This window comes from Raphanus sativus, unplaced genomic scaffold, assembly GCF_000801105.2.
Source record: "Raphanus sativus cultivar WK10039 unplaced genomic scaffold, ASM80110v3 Scaffold2157, whole genome shotgun sequence".
Taxonomy (NCBI): domain Eukaryota; kingdom Viridiplantae; phylum Streptophyta; class Magnoliopsida; order Brassicales; family Brassicaceae; genus Raphanus; species Raphanus sativus.
In genome coordinates this window covers 1-17,121 of record NW_026617466.1, presented here as the reverse complement: position 1 = coordinate 17,121, position 17,121 = coordinate 1, and the positions used below count along the sequence as shown (strand labels likewise).

At 35.5% G+C, this 17,121-nt stretch overlaps 3 protein-coding genes across 14 annotated transcripts; 1 reads left to right on the top strand and 2 right to left on the bottom strand.

Annotated features, from left to right (window-relative positions):
* Positions 1-13: 13 nt before the first annotated feature.
* LOC130505300 (transcription factor SRM1-like) lies at positions 14-1,676 on the top strand. The gene is made up of 2 exons (XM_056999898.1): positions 14-956; positions 1,041-1,676. The coding sequence occupies exons 1-2, from the start codon at positions 583-585 to the stop codon at positions 1,537-1,539; spliced, it is 873 nt and encodes a 290-aa protein (XP_056855878.1). The 5' UTR covers positions 14-582; the 3' UTR covers positions 1,540-1,676.
* Positions 1,677-1,763: 87 nt separating this feature from the next.
* LOC130505299 (uncharacterized protein At5g08430-like) lies at positions 1,764-4,895 on the bottom strand. Its single transcript, XM_056999897.1, has 7 exons — positions 3,875-4,895; positions 3,604-3,704; positions 3,394-3,453; positions 3,170-3,220; positions 2,985-3,055; positions 2,551-2,879; positions 1,764-2,406 (listed from the first exon to the last, which is right to left on the bottom strand). Exons 1-7 carry the CDS (start codon positions 4,497-4,499, stop codon positions 1,973-1,975), a joined length of 1,671 nt encoding a protein of 556 aa, XP_056855877.1. The 5' UTR covers positions 4,500-4,895; the 3' UTR covers positions 1,764-1,972.
* A 515-nt stretch (positions 4,896-5,410) lies between these two features.
* LOC130505301 (uncharacterized) lies at positions 5,411-16,701 on the bottom strand. Of its 12 annotated transcripts, XM_056999900.1 has the most exons (8): positions 16,486-16,697; positions 16,213-16,295; positions 16,062-16,128; positions 15,656-15,759; positions 9,650-9,714; positions 8,689-8,760; positions 6,348-6,507; positions 5,411-5,697 (listed from the first exon to the last, which is right to left on the bottom strand). In XM_056999900.1, exons 4-8 carry the CDS (start codon positions 15,668-15,670, stop codon positions 5,575-5,577), a joined length of 435 nt encoding a protein of 144 aa, XP_056855880.1. In that variant the 5' UTR covers positions 15,671-15,759; positions 16,062-16,128; positions 16,213-16,295; positions 16,486-16,697; the 3' UTR covers positions 5,411-5,574. The 12 variants fall into 12 exon arrangements, 7 of the variants coding, with proteins under 7 accessions (XP_056855880.1, XP_056855882.1, XP_056855881.1 ...); XR_008941619.1 differs by having other exon boundaries at positions 6,348-6,521; positions 8,689-8,765; positions 15,656-16,128; positions 16,486-16,701; XR_008941621.1 differs by having other exon boundaries at positions 6,348-6,521; positions 8,689-8,765; positions 9,654-9,714; positions 15,656-16,128; positions 16,486-16,701.
* Positions 16,702-17,121: the final 420 nt, after the last annotated feature.

Genomic DNA, 17,121 nt, shown 5'->3' with positions numbered 1-17,121 from the left:
AGCAGCGCAGAGCAGAGCTGTGAAAACTGTAGCTATCAGTGGTGTGGGAGCTTATTATGGTCATCATCACTGTCTCTTTAACAATGGCGTTTTGACCTCTCTCCTCATCTCTCTCTCTCTCTCTCTCTATTTTCTGGGTTTTCCCCTAATCTTCTCTTTCATTTCAAAGTTGCAATCTTTTTTTTTTCTGCTCTGCCTCGCGGATACTTCTTCTCCTCTCTCTCTCTCTTCGCTGCTCTGTTCTTAGTTCCCCTGTAGAGTACGGCAAAGATATCATCTTGTAGGGTTTATCGCCCTTATTTGTAGGGAATTCGATTTTGTTAGGATTAGAGATTCCCTTTTCGATATTCGTCTTTTTTATATAACCCTCCGAGATTCTCTCTCTCGCTGTGATTTTGATTTCAAGTCATAGGTTCAGTTGATACTTGGAAGATCTGAGTTCTCTGTTGATAATCTGAGTAGTTGCTGGTTTGTTTGAACGCTAAAGACACTAACTTTGCCGAAATTCTAGTTGGAATCTCAGATTTTAGAGAGGGATTAGGCTTTTATTATATCGAATTTTGGTGGGGTTTGGATTCCAAAATGACTGTGGAGGAAGTTAGTGATGGTTCTTCTGCGTGGAGTAGGGATGATGATATAGCCTTCGAGAGAGCTCTTGCTAGTTACACAGATGAATCCGAGGAAAAGTGGGAGAAGATTGCTGCAGATGTTCCGGGGAAAAGCGTTGAGCAGATTAAAGAACACTACGAGCTTTTAGTTGAGGATGTTAGTAATATCGAATCAGGATGCGTCCCACTTCCTTCCTACGGTTCTCCTCAGGGAGGATCAACTGGTGGTGGTGGTGATGATGGAGGAAGTACTAAGAAAGGAGGAGGAAATGAGTCTAATCAGGGAAGTAAAGCAAAGGCAGATCAAGAACGGAGAAAGGGTATTGCCTGGACCGAGGATGAGCACAGGTGAACTCTTTGTTTTGTTTGATGAGATGCTAATCTGTTTGACAGAAACGTTAATGGTCTTTGTTCCTCTTTCTGTGGTTGCAGGTTGTTTCTTCTTGGTTTGGATAAGTACGGGAAAGGTGACTGGCGTAGCATTTCTCGTAACTTCGTGGTGACAAGAACACCGACTCAAGTCGCTAGCCACGCTCAGAAGTACTTCATTCGTCTGAACTCGATGAACAAAGAGAGAAGACGAACGAGCATTCACGACATCACTAGTGTTGGTGACGCAGATGTCTCAACGCCACAAGGACCGATCACCGGTCAGAACAATAACAACAACAACAACAACAACAACAACAACGGTTCTGCTTCTGCTGCTGCTGGTGTTGCTGGAGGAGGAGGAAACAATCCAGCAAAGCAAGCCGCCTCTCAACCACCTCCTACGTACGGAACACCAAGCATAGGTCAACCAGTAGTTGGAACACCTGTGAGCCTCCCAGCTCCACCTCACATGGCTTTTGCTGCTCCAGTCCCTGGTGCACCAGTGAACATGAGCCAGATGCCGTACACCATGCCGCGTACACCAACGGCTCATAGGTAACGTCTGAGAGAAGAGAATACCTTTTGTGATATGGGTAGTGCTCTTTAAGGTTTTAGGTATAAGAAAAAATATGTGTAAAGAGGACTTGAGTGAATATATTCAGACTTGTTCCTTTGAGTGGATTTTTTCTGTTACTTTAGTTTGTGGGGATTTTTTTTGAATAAGGTGTTTAAGATCATGTGATTAGTTTCAGACTCCAGATTATTCACTAATCACAATAAATATAGACAAGATTCTGTTGAATAGATGATTTGATAAAAACAACAATCTGTTCATCTCATGGAGTCTTTAACTTTAAAATCATAAAAAATGCTACTACGGTTTTCTTTTATTTGCTGTTTACTGAAATGGAGAAGCAAAATTCTAATTCAATCTAAAGACAAATACTCCGAAAACCACTTTTCACTGAATCTACTTCAAGTAACTCCATTAGCTAAACTTGACGAAGAACATCGGTTAGTATAACCGCAGAGTCCAAACTCTGTCCTGCCATCCAAACCTTGAAGCCTTTGTAGAAGTACTCTGCGTCGTTCCAAGCTTTGAGTTCTTTGAGAGAGAAAGGTCCCTGTATATCACCCTGAGGATCTTTGTACAACCAGTTTGCCTTCTCTCTATCATAAGACAGAACCTCAACATGTTCAACTGTAGGGTCTAGAGTCTCTCCATCACCGTTCTCATCTTCATCACCATCGCTCAGTTCTATTATCTCTGACGGATTTGGTTGAGCTTGAGACCCGTTGTTATGATTCGATACTGCTGGTGTGCTTGACTGAAGCTGAGAAACTTCAGGCTCTTTAGTTGGCGTTTCTTCTTCCCAAGTGATGCCATTTGCTGGCTGCTCTACACCTCTATGAAGATATTCATCACCTGTAATACGATAGAGAGAGCTATTAACAAACAAACCAGTTGATGCAAATCAATCTCGAATCTTTAAAAGATCAAAACCAACGCATAGCCATGGTAAGATGCAAACACACTGAAACAAGAACCCTATACATTGGAATGACGCACCTGCAGAAGAAGCAGTCCATGTTGGCAACCTCCCGTTTAGGTCCATCGCATAAGGCGTGATTCCCGGAAGTGTGCTGGATTTTGACATGAGAAAACCATTGCACTGCTGATCTTCTCGACCAAAGAGGTTGCGGACTTCTGGAGTTTCTTGGATGCTTGATATTGGAGATTCGCTCAACCGTTGTTCATTGTCACTTTCGTGAGCCTCAGGGGACGCTTCAAGGTTTGGTAAAAGTTCCTCTCCAAGAACTTCCGGAACTTCACGAAATAGCCGGGACTGTTCTTCTGGAGTCTGAAGAAGCTCCCTCTTTTCCAGATACTCAGACAGCGTAACAACTCATTAAATCAAGAAAAAACAATTAAGAACTCACTATCGGAATGATATTTATTCATTTCAAAGTATAACAAAGTTATATATAGTAACAAAAGGATATTCTCTTCGCCATCCCTTCTCAGTGGCCCGGGCAATACGCTTTTGTAACAATGCCAATTCTCTTCCAAGCCACTAAAGAGTTCAAACAAGAGTTGAGTCCGTCAAAAGAAAATAGGACCACGGGGCAAGGTAAATAGAAGAAGATAAAGAAATGAAGCAGAAGAGAAAGTTAGCAAGCAAGCATACGTGTTTAGTCTGATCTTCATGTAAACTTCGAGCCTTTTCTTCCATCTCCACCTATCCAAAGGGTTCAAATGAATTTTGATTAAATAGCCACAAAAGACACAAAATCTTAAAACGCCATAAGCAGAAAAGGTGAAAGAGTTGTTAGTATAGGTGACAGATCATTAATAGAGAGCCTCCACCAAAACAAGTATATTCCGCCTTCTTATAGAAAAAAGCAAACTTACAATTGTAGGCTGCTTAGGAGAACCGTTCTTTATTCTCTGATGCAAATCTTCACATTCCTCCTGCGTATTTTCAGAAAATCTAATAATCAATCCATAAACTACAAGGCTAGAATGTACATCAGTCCAACAATTTCTATAATGAAAGATAAGTACATCTAAGATAGCTAAAAGAATAGAAACCCGGTGAACAATATTTTCTAAGCAAATTACCTTGGAGAAATCATCGTCAGATAGCGCAGAGATAGAAACGTCTTTCACATAATTTGTAACCTGAAGGAGAAAATCATCAGTCCCAGGTTCTTTCTTCACGCCTAGATAACAGACAAAACAAAAAAAGTACAAAGAGAACTCAGCTTTCTCTACTGCAGACCAGACATCTTTAGGCATGGGACATGATCACTAAAGATGTAATTATCTTCTTGTCCATAAACACACGAACAAACCAGACTTAAATCAAAAATATACTTTCAGAAAAAATTACCTGTGACCTGAACAAGCTGATAAGGGTTGTTCTGAAGGTAATCATTAGGGTCAGACTTGATCCTCACAAAGCTTCCCAACATCTTACCCTCAAAACCGTCCCGAGACTTAACCAGCTCCTGAACCAGACTCTTCCTCAAGTAGACAAGCTTGACATTCTCACTCACTATTGCAGCAAAAGCACCACCTCTAGGTTTCTCCCTCACAACCTTCCTTATCCTAACCACCTTCTCCGAACGGCTCACGATCTGCGCCGCCTCATCCTCGTACAGATAATCAAAATCCGCATCGTCCCGGTTCTCCTCGTAATGCTTTTCCAGTAGATCATACACTTTGATCCTCAGTATCGACTTAACCCCGAAAAGGGACATGAGCCTATCGTCGCACGTAGCTCTCTTCTTGCTCGACGAATCTACGAGACCGTTCTCGGCAATGTACCTCGAGATAGTCTCGCTGACCTCGAACCTGGAGATCTTGGTTGTTGTATCTTTGCCAATAGATTGGAGAAACTCGATGAGCTGTCTCGAACCCCATCCTACAAACTCGAACCGTTTGGGTCTCGCTTTCCTTTTCCTGGAACTGGTCAGGTTGCTGTTACCTTCTTCGACCCAAGTTATATCTCCCATTATTACACACCTCTCTTTCAATACAAACTCTGTTATCACTCAAAAAAAAACCTATCGAAAACACAGACTACTCTATTCGTCTAAAGTCTAGACCTTTACAAGGAGGGTGAAGCAGATACTGTCTGTCACTGATTCTTATTACCAGAAACCGAACAAAACTCGTGTCGGGGATGGAACTATCACTTGACAAGTGGAGGAAATTTCAAAATTGGAGAGAAAGGGAGAGAGAGAAGATAAAACCGCAACGAATGTAAGATGGGGGAAAAGCACAAAAATCCGGCGGAAAACGATCGGCGAGAACCGCGAATCTCCGGCGGCGACTTTTTACAGAGAATCGCCGCGACACAATCGATCGTCTTTCACTTTCTATTTGTGGAGCTAACAGAAAGTAAGAATATAAGAGAGAGAGAGAAAATATATCTTTAACCAAATAAGCGACAAAATTATTTTACAAATATTTTTTAAAAATATGTGCAGTGGGTTTCGAAATGCAAAACACACTCACTATAGAGTGGATCTATTTAAAAAAAAAAATAGTTTAGCATATTTAATTTAGTTTGGTACATAATTCTCCATCTATCCTATTAAAATAGAGACATCTTTTTTATCTACTTAAAAGAAGTCTACATAGGACCATCTATTTCGTAACCCAACTAATATAATAATTTCGATAGTATCTTTTATAATTTAATACACTATTAATACACTATTAATAATTATGGATAACTACCAACCTTTATAATCCAACACATCTTCAACGAATACATCAGTTATAGTCATATTTTTAAACTATATTTATAATAAACATTTACGTACTTACCATACATATTACACTCATATATAAGTTCTTCATCGAGCATACTAATAAGACAATCAATCCATATTTATAATCAAATATACATCATCAACAATGTTACCCAAAATCATAATTTTCTTATGAGTCAAAGGTACAACTCTTCACTTACATAATACATCAGTTTGTTCTTATTATTACCTCATATTTTCTGTGATCACCTTTCACTTCCTGTTCACTATTTGATATTATTTATAATTCCAAATCTATATTAGTTCGTTTTCAATATAACACTCTTCTACCAGTTTCATCTTCTAGCTTTTCAGCACGTGAAAGAGACGATATCTTTTGGACCTTTATCATTGGTTTACAGGACTTGGTATACACTCCATCGACCCGATTTTCCTAATAAACAACAATAAACCACTGTTAGACAGAAAATAGAAGTTTAAAATCCAATTACCTATATTTTTGTGAAGATAATATCGCATGATAATATTAGATGAGAATATTCTACTACTTAAATGTTTAAAATCTCAACTAACCTATATTTTATCAAGATAATAATCGATGTGAAAAAGCCAGATAATATCAAACTTTAAATCAATTAAAAGATTATAACAGAAATATTATGATATATCTTCTAAATCTTAACAAAATTATATCCTAATCCCTATCGATACAACCGTATAAAATTTAAAATATCAGATTCAGAATATGCTCTCGATGCTTCCACTATAAAAAGGCTTCCATCACCTAATCTTTTCATCACATCTCGACAAACAAAACTCCCAAATGGCTATGGTTACATCCGACGGAATAACGTTGTTGAAAAATGTCAAACCATTTAAAACAACTTGGAAGATTGAAGTAAAAGTACTACATTCATGGACTCAACATTCGAATTACCCTGGTGGAGACTCTCTTCACTTCATACTAGCAGACAAGACAGTAAGTGTTTCTGTTTGTTATCTGTTATTCTAACAAAGTTTGATCTGCAATCGACTAAACTATATTTTTTTAATGTTAATGTAGGGTGTTAAAATTCATTGTACCTGCAAAAGAGTCTTCCTTGGTCGTGTTAAGAAACTGCACGTTGGACAGTGGAGGTTCATTGAGAATTTCTCAGTGACCCCAACTGCTGGAAAGTACCGACCGACTAGCCATGGATTCAAGCTGTCGATCATAAATAGCTCCAACGTCACCGAATCCTCTCTGAAAAATGACGACTGTTTTTTGTCATTAGCAACGTTTCAGGAAATCATTAATGGAAGTCTTGATTCTAATTTTCTTATTGGTAACTTAACTGTTTTCCTCATAAATCTATCTATCTTTTTGTTTATATATAATGATATTAATATTTTTTTATATGTTGTTGAAGATGTTGTTGGTCAAGCAACCGAGATTGGAGATATGCAAGTTGTTCCAGTCCAAAGTAAAGAAACGAAGAAGCTGGAACTTACTTTGAGGGATACAGAGTAAGTTATGAATACAACCTTTCGCAAATAGACATTTCACATGTATATAAATGTGTGTTTATTGTTTTTACTTTCTTTTCTTTGACAGTGGTCTCCAAATAGCATGTTGTCTTTGGGGTCGTTTTGCTGAACATATGCTATATGCATACAAAGTCGCTCAAGTGGATAAAAATTTTATCTGTTTACTGAGATTTGCTAAAATCAATGTTTACAAAGGTAAAATATCTACTAAACTATGAAGGATTCGTAACTTATAATATGATTTTGATTAAAAGTAGTAATTTTTAAAAATTATTGTAGGCCAAGTCCAGGTCACAAGTGCATTTGAAATTTCAAGTGTGGAGATCAATCCGTCTGGATTTGATGTGAATGACTATCTAATGTAATACGTTCTATTCTAATCTCATAATAATTTTATCTTGTGCTTAATATACAAACGTTCTTACGCAAATGTTTTATAACCCTTTTAGGATGCCAGATAATAAGTTGGCTCTCACTGCTGGTTCTCTTGAGGTTGTAAAACCTCAAGGAAACAAACGCCAACCAGATAAGTGGTCTCTTTATCCAGAGAGAACAATTTTGGATATCGTAATGGCAACTGAGGTTAATTTTACATTTTTACTGATAAATTGTTTTGTATTATAATCTACACATTTACTTTTTACTGATAAATTGTTTTGCATTATAGCCTTAAACATTTACTAACACAGAATGTTATTTTTTTAGATTGAGAAATGCATTGTTAGAGCAACAGTTTATGCAATAGACACAGACTATGCATGGTACTATTTTGGTTGTATTAAGTGCCACTACAAGAAGGTGACTAACATTACTAACAAGGATTTGGTGCCAGTGAAACATTTGTGGTATTGTGAAACATGCCATCAGTCAGTAACCAATGTTGCACCTAAGTATGTTTCTTTAACTTGAATCAATTATGTTTACGATCTATGACTTCACTAATTTATCCACTGCTGTTAGGTTTAAACTACATCTCCTACTAAAGGATGAGACTGGTGAAACTAAAGTGATGTTGCTTGATACCATTGCTGAACCCATTTTGGGAATAAGTGCTGAAGTGCTCTTAAATGGTTCTCTGGAAGAGGTATGTATAGTTAGTCATTTAACTTGCAAATTATGGTTTGAATTTGACAATTATGAAATTTTTATATCTTTCTATGAAGGTTGAGGATCCAGAAGACTTGCCTGACGTTATTACTGATATGATTGGAAAAACTTTCAAATTTGGTGTCTACGTGAGCAAAGACAATGTTGATTATGGATCCAATATATTTAATATTGGGAAGACTTGGTCTGCTGATGAAATAATCTTACAGTCTGACGATGATAAAACTGAAGACACCAATCAGACTGACATTGTTTCATCTGATCGTCCATCAGAACAGGTTTGTTAAAGTTTTCACTGTTTTTAATAAAGTATAAGATTAAGCATCATTTAACTTTTGAACTTAAATATCCTAATCACATTTTTTTTTGTAGGTATCTTTTGTTAGCATTGAAAGTGAAGACAACACATGTTCATCTTCAACTCCACTGTCAAAACGAAAAGTAGACAAAGCTGTTCATGACATTTCTTCTACTTCAAAGAAGAGATACTCTAAGATCATCAAGGTGGAAAAGAATGCTGGGGAGTAGTCAAAGCTGCGTGGGGATAAAGATTTGGTTGGATTTTGTTTCATTTGTTGTTTTGCTATTATTTGGTTTTGCTATTATTTGGGTTTTTATATTGGTCGTTTTATTTTTTTCAATAACTATGAGTTTCAATAAATGATGAGTTTTAATAGACTATGAGTTTTTATAAAATTGTCATTCATTTTATATATATTGAAGTTATAAATTTTTTTAATTTGTTCTATAAATGTATGACCTACATGCAAACAAAGTTTAAATTACTTACTTGAGCCATATTGTAATTGGAATCCCTTTCAGTATGCCCTCCGAACATTTGTTACCCCATGCTATACACAAACTATCCTGAAAAGAAAAACCATAAATAAGATTGTTGGAATCCCTTTGAGTATGCCCTGTGAACATTTGTTACCCCATGTGATTAATGTACATATAGTATCCTTCACAAGTAACTCTAATGTTTTATATGTATAAAATGATCAGATCGGTTGCGAACAGAGTGTGTCTTATATATGATTTTCATATTTCAAAAATATTAAGGTTCAAACACTAATTTTTAAACTATAAATTTTCATACTACTAAAAATCATACATTAATATTTTTAAATAACTATTTCAATTTTACTTTTGTAATAAAATAAAAAACGATTAAATTTATATCTGTTTTGCGCGGATTCTAAGTGTCAAATGATTAAATTTATTAAGTTACAAAATGTTACTATAATATATAATCTCAACAATAATATATTGTTCCTAACAGAATATTTTCTAAACAATATTACGATTGTTAGAAATACCAGAAACAAAATTTTAAATTTTTTCAATTTCACCCGCCAAGTAACTTTAAAAATGTTCTGTAATCTAAACAAATATTAGCCTTAAACATTTATGTTTTCTTAGCAAAACTCTAGACTGAAACCAGATTTCCAGATTTGGATAAAGATCAAAGGTACTTTTTATTCAATTCTAAAACAATCATCATTGATCACTTATTCTCCAAACGTTCATAATAATTATAAGTCTGTTTGATCTATTGCAGGTTTCACAATGAGAAAAAGACAATATGATGGTTTTAATCATGTTAACAGGGAAATTGGCGGACAAGGAAGAGATACTACAACTAATGCCACTAATCAGGGAAGTATTGGTTTACAAAACTCTAATCCGAATGCTACCCAACATTCAATACCATTAAGCTCAGTATTTAATAGGATTTTGGATGATCTTACATACATACCTGTATCTTCTGGTATTGAGGGACCTTCTCAAGGGAATATTTTTGTGGAAGTTGAACCTACAAAAAAAAGAAAACCCGCAACTGGTATCAAACTCTATCGATATGTTATTCCTTCTATTTACATGTGCCATATATTATTCAGACTGTTTCAAAAAATTTCTAGGCAAGTACAAAGAAAATGTCAGCAGCTTGCAATCTGTGAAAAGGAGTAAGCAAAATCCAGAAATACCAAGTATGGTTTGCTCGATTGTATTAGAATAATATTTTAGTAATACCATGTAACTTGCTGTTTTATTTAGTGAATATAATATCAGATGGTGTTAGACTTCAAATTGATTGTTTTGTAGATGTCAATGTGGCTTCAGGTGACAAACATTCACGTGTTATATTGGATAACGATGATGATGATGATGATGATGATGATTTTCACCTGTCGGATGTTTCATCTAATGGTAACATTTATATTATCTGGGATTTCTGTAACGTTTATGTAATGTTTTCATTTAACAATGTATTCACGTGAGAAACATTGGATTTGACAGGAACAATGCGTGACGATGATGATCAAGAATGGGATTGCAGTAGCATAGAAACTACAGATTCTGATGTAGAACATGCTAATATCGTCAATGCAAAAACAAAGGAAACAGAAACTCAGAAAAAACGAGTTCTTACAATGGCAGCACTTATGAAACAGGCTTTCTCCAATACAAAACCTAAAACTTCCAAGCCTAAACCTTCCAAGACTGCTAAAAAGGAATTTGGTAAGTCATGAACCTAAATTTACCAAGCAGAATTTGAAGTTGTATGAAAACAAAGACAACAAGATTTTAATCGTCCATTTACCTAAATTTCTATTTTGTAGATTATGTAGATGAAGGTGATGCAACACATATTTGTGAGCATTGTGGAGCGTATATGTGGTTTGGTGAACGCATAAACAAGAGTAGAAAGTCCAAGAAACCCATTTTTACTTTATGTTGTATGCAAGGTCAAGTTCAGTTGCCTCTTTTAAAGAAACCCCCCGAGATTATGGAAAGACTACTTAATGGAAGTGATAAGCTCAGCAAACATTATCAAAGGAACACCCGACCATATAACATGGTCTTTTCATTTACTTCTATAGGAGGGAAGGTTGATCGTTCTGTTCCTAAAGGAAAGGGACCAAAAATGTTTCAGCTTCAAGGTGAAAACTACCATAGGATGGGGAGTTTGAAACCTAGGGATGGGGAGTCTGCAAAGTTTGGTCAACTATACATTGTCGACACAGAAAATGAGGCAGAGAATAGAATAAACGCATTGAGGTTTGTAGATTCTGTGATAGTTTTTTTTTTTCTTTAAAACATTTTCTTTACACTTTCATCTAGATTTGCACCTTCTTAACTTGCTTTAACAATGTTTACAGCAAAGGCAAGAAAGATGGTTTGAAAAAGGAGATCATTCAGAAAGTAATAGCTATGCTAGACGAAGTGAATCCATATGTCTCCAAATTTCGGCAAGCTAGACACAGATTGGATAATAAAACCGAGAGTACTCTCCATATGAGGATTGTTAGTGACCGTACAAAAGATGGAAGGACATATAGCATGCCTACTGCTTCTGAAGTTGCAGCATTAATCCCGGGAGACTTTCAATTGGGAATGGATAAGAGGGACATTATTATTGAGGAAAAATCAGGCAACCTTCAAAGGATAAGTGAAATTCATGTTTCATACCTTGCATTACAGTATCCTCTAATATTTGTTTATGGTGAGGATGGATTTCGACTTGGTATTAAGAAGGGAGTCACAGAAGCTACTAAGAAGTTGAAAAAGGATACAATAAGCATGAGGCAGTTTTTTGCATTCAGGATTCAAGATAGAGAAAATGAGTCTAACGTTTTGCTGAAGTCAAGAAGGTTGTTTCAGCAATTTCTGGTTGATGCTTACACAACAATTGAATCTAACAGGCTCCGTTACCTCAAGTTTAACCAGACATGTTTGCGATCCGACAGCTATGATTCTATTAAAGAATCTGAGAGTGCAGGCAACATCGATATGAATGAACAAGGTCAGCAGTTTGTATTGCCAGCATCTTTCACAGGAAGTCCTAGATACATGAAGAATAACTATCTAGATGCCATGACCATTTGCAAACATTTTGGTTTCCCTGATCTTTTTATCACATTCACTTGCAATCCTAAATGGCCAGAGATTACTAGATACGTTCAGAAACATGGATTGAAAGCTGAAGACAGACCTGACATTATTTGTCGGGTGTTTAAGATGAAGCTTGACAATTTGATGGATGATTTAACAAAGAAGAAGCTTTTGGGAAAAACTGTTTCATGTAAGTATTTGTGTGTTTCACGTTTTGAATTTTTTTTGTATTAGATTTTTTACTAACTCGATTGCTTTCTTGATATTTTCAGCTATGTATACTGTGGAGTTTCAAAAACGTGGCCTCCCTCATGCTCACATCCTACTTTTTATGCATCCTGATTCAAAATTGCCAACTACTGATGACATAGACAAGATCATATCTGCTGAAATACCAGATAAAGATGAAGAGCCAGAGCTGTATAATGTTGTTAAGGACATGATGATTCATGGTCCATGTGGAGCAGCCAACATGAATTCACCATGTATGGTTAATGGGAAATGTGAGAAGAATTATCCTAAACGACATTCAGAGAAAACTACAGTTAACAAAGAGGGCTTTCCTGTGTATAGGCGACGTACACAACCAGGCGTTTATGTTGAGAAAAACGGCATTAAACTCGATAATAGATGGGTTATCCCATATAACAAGAAGTTGTCTCTCCGTTATAGAGCTCACATCAATGTTGAGTGGTGCAACCAAGCTGGTTCTATTAAATATTTGTTTAAGTATATTAACAAGGGAGCAGATCGTGTTACTGTTGCTGTTGAACCATCAGAGGCTGTTGAACCATCAGAAAATGTTGCACCAAATGATGCCACAGTTGAAGAAGGTGTGAAGAAGAAAAAAAAGAATGAAATAAAAGACTTCTTCGATTGCAGGTGATTGATGCAGTTTACATTTTAATTTTTTTTTCTTATGTGAATGTTTAAAAACTGTAAACGCCTGACTATTTTTTTGTATTGTATAGATATGTTTCAGCTTGTGAAGGTGCCTGGAGAATTTTTAAGTATCCGATTCATTACAGATCTACTCCGGTTGAGATACTGCAATTCCATCTACCAGGGAAACAAAAAATTATTTTCAAAGGTAAAGACAAGCTTCATGACGTTGTCAGCCGTGAACTCATTCAAAACACAATGTTTCTAGCGTGGTTTGAGTTGAATAAGGTGGATGCTTTCGCAAGGACTTTAACTTATGCTCAGATCCCTAACTTTTATACCTTTGATAAGCGTAAAAAGGTGTTCAATAGAAGGAAACAAGGATTTAGTGTTGGAAGAATCAATTATGCTCCACGCAAGCAAGAGGCAGCCTATTACTTGAGAGTGTTATTGAACATTGTTAAAGGTCCTACCAGTTTTGAAGAAATAAAGACCTATAACAATGTAGTATATGCTGAGTACAAAGATGCATGTTACGCTAGAGGATTATTGGACGACGATCAAGAATATATTGATGATTTAGTGAGGCACAGCTTTCAAAGTTCTGCAGCCTTTGTTAGAGAGATGTTTGTGATGATGATATGCTCTGATAGTTTAAGTCAACCAGAGGTTGTCTTCCGACAAACTTGGGAACTATTGTCAGAAGACATCGAGTATCATCATAGGAAACGTCTGAATAGACCAGGTATTAACTTGCTGCATTTTCACCTGCTTCTGTTAAGGTTTTAAACACGTGACATCTTATTGCTATTAATAATAGTTGTGTGTTTACTGATTAATTTTGTTCTAATGCAGAACTTATTTTAACTGATGAAGAGAAACAACAATTTGCTTTGATAGAGATTGAGAAGCTTATGAAACGAAATGGGAGTTCTTTATCCACTTATGAATCTATGCCAAAGATTCGAAGTAGTCGTAGTCGGGTTGAGAATGTATTGATATTCGATGAACGTAACTACGATCTTGGAGAACTTGGAACGGCTCATGATAGAGATATACTCAGGCTGACGGATGAACAGAAGAAAATCTATGATGAGATCATTGGTGCTGTTGATGCTGAAAGAGGTGGAATGTTCTTTATTTATGGATTTGGTGGCACTGGAAAAACGTTCTTGTGGCGAGTCCTATCAGCTGCAATAAGGTGTAGAGGAGATATAGTTCTGAATACAGCATCTAGCGGAATTGCTTCTCTATTGTTACAAGGGGGTAGGACTGCTCACTCCCGATTTGGTATACCCATTAATCCAGATGAATTTACCACATGCAATATGGTACATGGCACAGATAAGGCAAATTTGATAAAGGCAGCGTCACTTATCATATGGGATGAAGCACCCATGATGAGCAGATATTGTTTTGAATCTTTGGACAGAAGTTTGAAGGATCTAATGCGGAATCATAGCAAAAATCCATTTGGTGGAAAAGTGATCGTGTTTGGAGGTGATTTTCGCCAGGTACTTCCAGTCATTACCGGAGCTGGTAGGGCAGAAATTGTATTGGCTGCAATGAATTCTTCATATCTTGGGAGCACTGCAAAGTCTTGAAACTCACAAAAAATATGCGATTGTCTTCCAATAATCTGACTGAAGATGAAGCAAATGATCTTAAGGAGTTTTCCAAATGGATTTTGGATGTTGGGGATGGAAAGATTGCGGAGCCTAATGATGGAGAGGCTCTTATTGATATTCCTGATGAGTTTTTAATCACTGACCCTAAGGATCCTATTGAGACTATAAGCCAGGCGATCTATGGAAGCAGTGATTCATTGAGAGAGTTTAAGGATCCTATCTTTTTCCAAGAGAGAGCAATCTTATGCCCAACTAATGAAGATGTTAATATGATTAACGATCATATGTTATCTAAACTTGATGGTTAGTGAACACTTTTTACATATTCTATAACTTCTATATTTTCTTTACTCATTGACAATTTTTCTATTGATGTTTTTTCCAGGCGAAGAAAGGGTTTTTCTGAGTTGTGACAGTATTGACCCATCTGATACAACTTCAACAAAAAATCAAGCGCTCAGTTCTGACTTTTTGAACAGTATCAAAGTTTCTGGATTGCCGAACCACAGTTTGAGATTGAAGATTGGTTGTCCTGTTATGTTGCTCAGGAATATTAATTCTACAGGGGGTTTAATGAATGGAACCAGATTGCAAATAACAGAGATGATGGATTTCATGGTGGGCGCTAGAATTCTTACTGGGGAGAAGGTTGGGGATACAGTTTATATTCCTAGATTGTTGATACATCCATCAGATAAGAAGCTTCCTTTCAAAATGCGAAGAAGACAATTGCCTTTAGCTGTGGCTTTTGCAATAACTATCAACAAAAGCCAAGGACAATCACTCTCTCAAGTTGGTTTATATCTTCCTAGACCAGTATTTTCGCATGGACAGCTCTATGTTGCAATTTCTAGGGTGACCTCAAAGAAAGGATTGAAAATTCTGATTGTGGACAAGGATGGAAAGCCTCAGACGAAGACTAAGAATGTCGTTTTCAAAGAAGTGTTTAACAACCTTGAAAACGGAGGTGAAGAATGAATTCTGGTTTTATTTATTTTCTACCGTTTTGAACAATGTTATGAATTTGTTTCTGAAGTTTAAACTCTTTTGAACTTTTTGTTTCGGTTTAGTCATCATGTTTTCTTTAAGTTCTTATTTTTGTGTTCATGGCTAATTCAAAATTTAGCATACTACAATCATTATCACACATTCAAGCAGTTTATTTTAATGCCAAAAATAAAATATCTAAGAATAATTCTAAGCGGCAAACTACTCAGAGAAATAATCTATCCCTTCCATCCTAAACTGTCAATTCATAATAGTTATTTGCCTATACTATTAGATCCTTCCTAAATTGTCAATTCATTATAGTCATTTTCCTATACTATTCTTTAGGTTTTAGTGACTGACCTTATTATTCTGCATTTGATGACTGTGGCCAAGATATTTATTCTGCTTCGGGTACGCCTACATTTTCTGCTTTGGGTAACTCAAGTACCTGAAACAAAGTTTATGTATATATAATATTAAACAACAACGATTAGTAAGAATGAAAGAAATAAGTCCTACTGTTCACTATCCAAAGAAAGATAATCTATTTGTATTCTTTTTTACCAACAAACATCAAACTAAACATGTTATATCATCAAACTAAACATGTGATATCATCAAACTAAACAATATAACCATATATTTTTATTATTTTTTACCAAAAACATCTATTTCCAAATTGTTTTCTTTAAATAACATTCTACCAAAATAACACATTCATAGCTTAACAATTATATATAGCATAGAGATAGAGAAGTGGACTTATCTTTTCAGGGGTTGTCTTATTTTCAGGGGTTGTCTTATTGTTCCTTCTAATATATGTTCTCTTTACGCTGTAAAAAGAAATAGACAAATAAGTTGTTTAATATAAACCGTAGACAGGTATTAGTAATGTTCAATACAAACATTTACTTTACATCAGTTACTATTATCTGTCGACAGATTAGGAATAAGATCCGTAGACTTTGCCATCACAAAATAAGATTATGGTAATCTACTCCTGCAAATATATAAAAAAAATTACAAAATTATTTATTCTGTTGCATGTCTTGAAATCTTAATCGATGGCCGATATAAAGATGATAACCATAATATATCGTCAATATACATATATCAAACCTATCCCTGAAACTTATATAATTAATTTATTTGAGCTAAAAATTAAGAGCCTTAAAATTTTAGAGTCTAACCTTTATAGATTAGAAGATGTCGATCCTGAATCAAAAAGAGTATACTTACAGGAACAATATAAGATCGGATCTAAGATCAAAAGAAAGGATTCAAAAATCTGTATTTTGTCTTCGGATCGACGCTTTTGAAGAAGAAGAGGAATAGGAAAAGACAATAACATAGGGAAGAGAATACACCGACAGAAAAGTGAAGACATAATAATAAAAAGTTGTCAATGTAATGACCATACGTTTCTTTATTTCCCAGACTTTTCGATTGATGATAAAATTATTTTTATTGTTAATTTTGGCCAATTAATTTTGTAATTTAATAGATTGATAAGGGGCTTTTGTAAAATAATTGTAGATGGGCCGACTAATTTAATTTTGCTGGGTAAATGTAAAAGGGTATTGTTTATCTCATCTATTAATTATATTACACGACACATTCTTTTTTTTAACACGCACATCACATTAAAAACATCTTAAAAAAATTAATAACACCATCTAAAAACTTCAAGCATCTAAAATTAGTAACACCATCTGAAAACTTCAAACATATAAAAAATATTAAACAAAAAATATACCCGCCCTTAGAAGGGCGGGTCAAAATCTAGTTTAACATTAAATTTGGTGTGATACTATTTACCATACTAA